At 36.5% G+C, this 5,905-nt stretch overlaps 1 protein-coding gene across 1 annotated transcript; it reads right to left on the reverse strand.

Moving 5' to 3' along the window:
* Positions 1-224: 224 nt before the first annotated feature.
* Positions 225-4,723, reverse strand: LOC130735724 (1-acyl-sn-glycerol-3-phosphate acyltransferase 2-like). The gene is made up of 5 exons (XM_057587631.1): positions 4,218-4,723; positions 3,560-3,655; positions 1,844-1,920; positions 1,505-1,663; positions 225-577 (listed from the first exon to the last, which is right to left on the reverse strand). Exons 2-5 carry the CDS (start codon positions 3,576-3,578, stop codon positions 548-550), a joined length of 285 nt encoding a protein of 94 aa, XP_057443614.1. The 5' UTR covers positions 3,579-3,655; positions 4,218-4,723; the 3' UTR covers positions 225-547.
* Positions 4,724-5,905: the final 1,182 nt, after the last annotated feature.

Below are 5,905 nucleotides of genomic sequence, written 5' to 3' on the forward strand. Positions count from 1 at the left end.
GTCAAGAAAACATAAACTCTTCCTTGCACGCTCAATTCCAGCAACAATTCAAAACTCATCAACTCAGCAACAAACAACATCACTACAGGCAGTGAGACCATATATGACCTATACCAACAACACACACCCCACATTATATAGTCCCAACTTCAATAAGTAAATTGTATCAAGCTTTGAAAAAATAGAAAAATTCAGAACAACAATAAAGTAAATAATTCGCGAGAAATAGTAGAGAAAATTACATAAAGCAATTAATTTTGCTGCCAAAGTTTTAGGGTTTTCAGAACCCATATAATTATAAAACATACACCAACAGAGAACCCTAACAACCGGTACAGAAACACTCAGCTCTCTCTCTCTCTCTCTCCTTCTTCTCCCAAAACTCTAAGTCGCGCGGCCACCACCTCATTCTCCCTAATCGCGCCGCAACCTCCTCCACTCAGCGCCGCCACCACTTCCTCTCTTCCCATCACCACCGAGCCACAACCACCAAATCAACTATCACCGGATCAACCCACACCATCGAAGGGTCCTTATTGTTTTCAGGTTATTTAGGTGCCATTGACGTCCAGCAATTCTGCAAATGTAAAAGACTTTGTTTAGCATTAATTAATTTAGCTATTAAAAAACAGAACTTAAGACCTAAGGGTGACCAGTACATCATTTCATCCAAGCTAATCTAAAATTGAACTTTTCTCCATCTTAGATTAATCATTATCTAAAATATAAAGAAAGGCATAGCAACTTTTTTTTTTGGTGCTTCAGAAGAACATAGCAACTAATTAAATTTGGAAAAGAAACAAAAAACATTGGGCCATTTTCACTATGTAGTTAGGATAGGATTAGGAAACCCAGGGAAGTTAAATGAGAAACTAATACCTACAAAGGAAATAAACTGTTTTATTAAAAACTGAGAATATGAAAAACTTTTATTTAAACTTCCTAACTTACTGAAGAATCCTTCCATAATTACCAATATTTCTAAACCATATGACCATATTCCCTCTCAATACTAAATTCTCAAACTGTACCTAATCGACATACCATAGAACTAATTCCTCTAACTGCCTCCTTTCCCTCTATCCTTAAATATTCTAATATATAAAAATGCTTCAAATTTGAATAGCTTATGTTTAGCTACTCCTCTTGAATCATTTTGTTTCAGTCCTCAAAAAATTGCATCAATCGATTCACTATGACCATATGAACCTAGCTAGCATGTGATTCATGAATGTGTTATCCACAAAACCACCAAACTGAATTAAACTTTTAGCTACCCTTGCTCGCTAGAATGAAATCAACTTAATCACAAGCAGAACAATAGTAACAGTTTCATAGACAATGCTGCTACGATTTGCAAGTGATAGATGCTATACATGGAACAGTTAAGCCTGGTAGTTATATCAGATCAAAATAGTATAGCTTCAAATCTAGGCAACGTATGAAAAATAAATGCAAGGGAAGTTTGAAGACAAATGAAGCGGAAAAAATAGTTATACATCACCTTAGTTGTAGGAATCAAAACATTTCTCGGAACAGGCAATCCAGTGGAGGTTGCATATTCCTGTGCAACTAAGAGTTTGGCCTGTGTAAAGCGTGTTCCTTCTACAAATAGAGCCAACCAAAATGGAAGCGGGAAATCACTCAGCCGTTGGAGGCATGACTGCAGAAAGAGTAATGAAACACTTAAATTCCAGAATACAAACTAAAGCTTATTCAGGGGTTCCTAGTCATTTCATATATATTGCTGCATATGTAAGAAGAAAATAATATGGCAAGCAAAAGCAAGTATCTTTATCATATAAAAGGGTATAGCTTGTAATTATAATTTAGAAACTCGTACCTTTAATGTGCTTTCATCCTTGGCCCAAATTTTCTCCAAAAAGAGATACTCAGAAACCAAATTGACCAGCCAATGACCTACATATATAGAATTTAGCACAAATACCAATATTGAGAGAAATAACCGGCATAACATACTTCTAATGCTTTACTAATTATAATTACATGCCAAAGTTATGCCTGTGATCAGAAAACAAAAAGTAATCTTCAAGGCAGGTAAATTGCACATAGAAAGTGAAACATTAAAAAAAGAATTAAATGTTATTATTTCCAAGGACTAAATCAAAATACTATATAGCGCGGGGTACACTTTTGGCGATATATTCTTAATCATAGAATAAAAAAAACATCCAATCTTTTCATTTCAAAAGTAAAAGCCAAAACAAAGCATGTATCGGAAGAAATTTCGATGATTTCTTCATCACAGCTAGAGTACTGCCAAGGCAACCTGAACGCTGTTGGATAATGTTAAATAAACTGTCAACAGTTGAAGGACAAATCAAATAAAAAAATGTCAAATCAAAGATTAGCATCCATGTTCCATCCATGTGTTATGGTTATAATCAACCAACTATGTAAATGATTAGCATTGAAAAGGAAACATGTAATATTTGGTCTCACTTTTCTGTCTATAATAACAATAAAGAAGAGAAATGTGTGATCAGAACATGATTCAAGCTAAGAAAGTATAAAAAACTCTAATCATGACTAATACCTCTTAAAAAAGAGGGCGTTATAAGCAATTAAATAATGCTTCCAAAGGGGTAATACCAGGAATATGGACCAACAATATAGAATCATTAAAAGACATCAGTATCAGTATAACTCACAACTTCATATGCAATATCAATTGAGGATTTGAGGATGAGGATGGGAAAACAACAAAACAATGGGAGTATTTATAGAGAATGAAAAGGGAAAAGCTCATTACTCTATAGTCTATAACCAATAGGAGATAATTAAAATATTAATAGGGTAACAGGTAACTATTTGTATGATCAATGGAGTATGTCATCTTATTGGAAACGTGAACACTTGAATAAAAGAAGCTGACCTGTTTTTACACAATTGTTGTGAACACTTGAATAAAACATTATGTGAGCTCTGAAGGTTTTAATATCAAATATCAAATTCTCTAATATTCTAAAATTAAAATAGCTTCATGCCTTTCAGCAATTGGCTTTCAAGAACATGTGAAGAATAAGGAAAAACACAGCCATGAAGGGAGAGTAAACCAGACCATTTTATATACAACTAACTAAAACACGAGTGTGATACCAAAAGCACAACAATACAAAATGTCCAAAACAAAAATTAAAAACTTTTGCAAACAATGAAGGTTTTAAGATCTTCAACAGATTCTCCATTATAATATTATAAAAAATAGCCCAAGACAAATTATGAATAATCCAATCTCATATTTATTGACTTCAAAGTCCTTCCACCAATGATTCAACCACCATTCAAAATAATAAATAGTTCTCGTAATAGGATAAAGATTGAAGTTGGACCATCATCACAATCACGATTATAAACAAAGCCAAACATTTAATCAAGTACCAAACTGATATTCAGACCTCTTCACATTTAGGATCTAAAAACTACTTAAAATGAATGAGATACATGAAATTTAAAGAAAATTAATCATGTAAACTTACAAAAGTTAAAATAAGCTTTCAAATTGTGATATAATCAAATGAATTAGCTGCAAAATTACCTTCCTGCACAATTACCATTGCCCTTTCTGCATAGTTTTATTAGTTGCTCCAGCAGAACCTTGATTTACAAAAGTAGAGCTCCAGAATACACATATCTGAGAAAAAGAGAAAAGAAATCAGGCAAGGCAACAAATGGCAAGACAAAATATTTTGCAGAACAGTTGATAACACACGAATCCTGAATCTTTTGTTACTCCTGATTGAATTAATAGTGCTGATCATCTAAAGAGTTCATAACACACAAATAAAAGGGTTAAATAGCAGAGCTAACCGGAAGGGGAGGTAAAGTGTGAATGAGAACTAAGGGGATATTTATAGCCAAATCTATCTGAAGAAACAAAATAATAGAAGAGTCTCTGTAAAGCCTTCCACCTATAACCCTCCATCTACATCTACATACCTAATCTCAACTTCTGCTCAGAATAGAAATGATAGATGCATAAAAAATGAAAGAATCGAAGATAACAATGGGATGGAATTAGGAGGAAACGTATGAGAAGTGCTAAACCAAGTACCAAATCCCCTAAAAAAAATGCACATCTAATCAACTATATCAGATAAAAAATACATAAAAAGGACGAAATTAGGAGAAAACGTATGAGAAGGGTTAAGATACAGTGGGTTGAAGTACAAAAAAGAATTGTTACAAAGGCTTACCCACGTAATAGTAGACAGGGAGATGTGATGGCCATCACCGGAGAATCCGTGGGAGCACACCGAGGGTCGTGGAAAGTAAGTCTTTTGCGCTGAGTGACGTCGGTAACCGCTGGAAACGGGGGAAATCGGTGACACTGATACAGAGGAAGCGAGAAATCGGGGAAAAAGTACGGAAGGGCGGCGGCGTCGGCACGATCTGGAAAGAAAGGGAGCGATGGCGGTGGTGCTCAATTTAGGTTGTGTTGAAGGTGGCGGCACAATTCTGACGGTGAAGAGGTGGTCGGTGGTGGTGGGTTTGAGGGGGAAGAGAGGAGCTGGTGCGGTGGTGATGGGAAAAGAGGAGGTGGTGGCAGCGCTGAATGGACCCGAGTGGAGGTGGTCGGTGGTGGTGGGTTCGAGGGGAAGAGAGAAGGTGATGGGAAAAGAGGAGGCGGCGTGAAGAGTGCAGAAGGAAGGACTGCAAATTGGGGTTCGTCATCGTAGGGGAGTCACAGTGAAAAAGGGAGAACGACGTCGTTTCCCAAGTTCCAACTGAAAAAAAAAAACTTGTTAAAGCTGCAGACACGTGGCGAGCAGCGATTGGTGGTTTTGAAGGAATAGTGAAATTGAAACTTGCAAATAAGAAGTAGTAGATTTAAAGTGTGATGTATAAGCTACTTGAATTTATTTGATCCACTGCCACAACCACCACACCATCACCCTCCACCACCGCCGCAACTACTATGTCACTACGTACTATCGCCACCGTCACCGCTGTTGTTACCGCCGCCACCACCACCACCACCAACTTCACTGCCTTCATCACCACCACCCTCTACCACTCATTGTCATTGTCACTGCCACCACTACTGTCACAACCGCCACCACTGTCATTGTCGTTGTCGTCACCATCGCCATTCGTCACTGCTGCCACCGAGATACAACACTGACACTGCCACCACTACTGCCATATTAAACTCCATCGTCTCCTCACAATCGCTTCAACCACCCTCGCACAACTACTCTACCACCACTACTGCCACAACTACCATTGTCGTCACCACCACCGCAATCTCCACTACCACCACTCTTCGCCACCACTATCATCCACCAAATATATGATTTCTCTCCAACCACAATTTCTTATTTTACTTTATTTTTGGTTAATTATGTCTCACTATATCTCATATATTTATATTATTTTCAAGATCATGACACTATTCAAGGTCATTAATGAAAGAGAAAATAATTTTTTTTGTCAAAGACAAGCAAAAAGAGAATAAGCAAACGTTGCTTATTTAAACAACATTGCTTTGAGCAACAAAAACTATCATGTCATATTACTCCAACAGTTGCCCAAAATAAGCAATGTTGTTAGGTGCTTCAATTAGATAAAGCAATCTCTGTTAAAGATGCTCTAATGTCACAAAATAGATCCATCAGATTTAAACTAAATCAACGAATGTTAAGTGTGTGAGACTTAAACAATAATGATATGTTCACACCTCATTTTTAACACATCTCATTTCCATCTATTTTTATTTTTATCTCTCTCCTCTTATCATCTATTACATTTCATAATTTCTCTTTCTTATTTTTTTTTCTTTTATTTCTATCTCTCTCATCCTTCCACATCTCTCCACCTCAAAGGGAGGTGTGAAGAGAACATTATTCGAGACGAGTTATGATATATATACACATCTCCACTT

Source organism: Lotus japonicus, chromosome 2 (assembly GCF_012489685.1).
Source record: "Lotus japonicus ecotype B-129 chromosome 2, LjGifu_v1.2".
NCBI classification, from domain to species: domain Eukaryota; kingdom Viridiplantae; phylum Streptophyta; class Magnoliopsida; order Fabales; family Fabaceae; genus Lotus; species Lotus japonicus.

Coding starts and splice junctions, on each gene's coding strand:
- LOC130735724 (XM_057587631.1), bottom strand. Junction 1,664..1,843: donor AGGATGAAAGCACATTAAAG/GTACGAGTTTCT, acceptor CTCTTTCTGCAG/TCATGCCTCCAACGGCTGAG. Junction 578..1,504: donor TTTTGATTCCTACAACTAAG/GTGATGTATAAC, acceptor TTACATTTGCAG/AATTGCTGGACGTCAATGGC.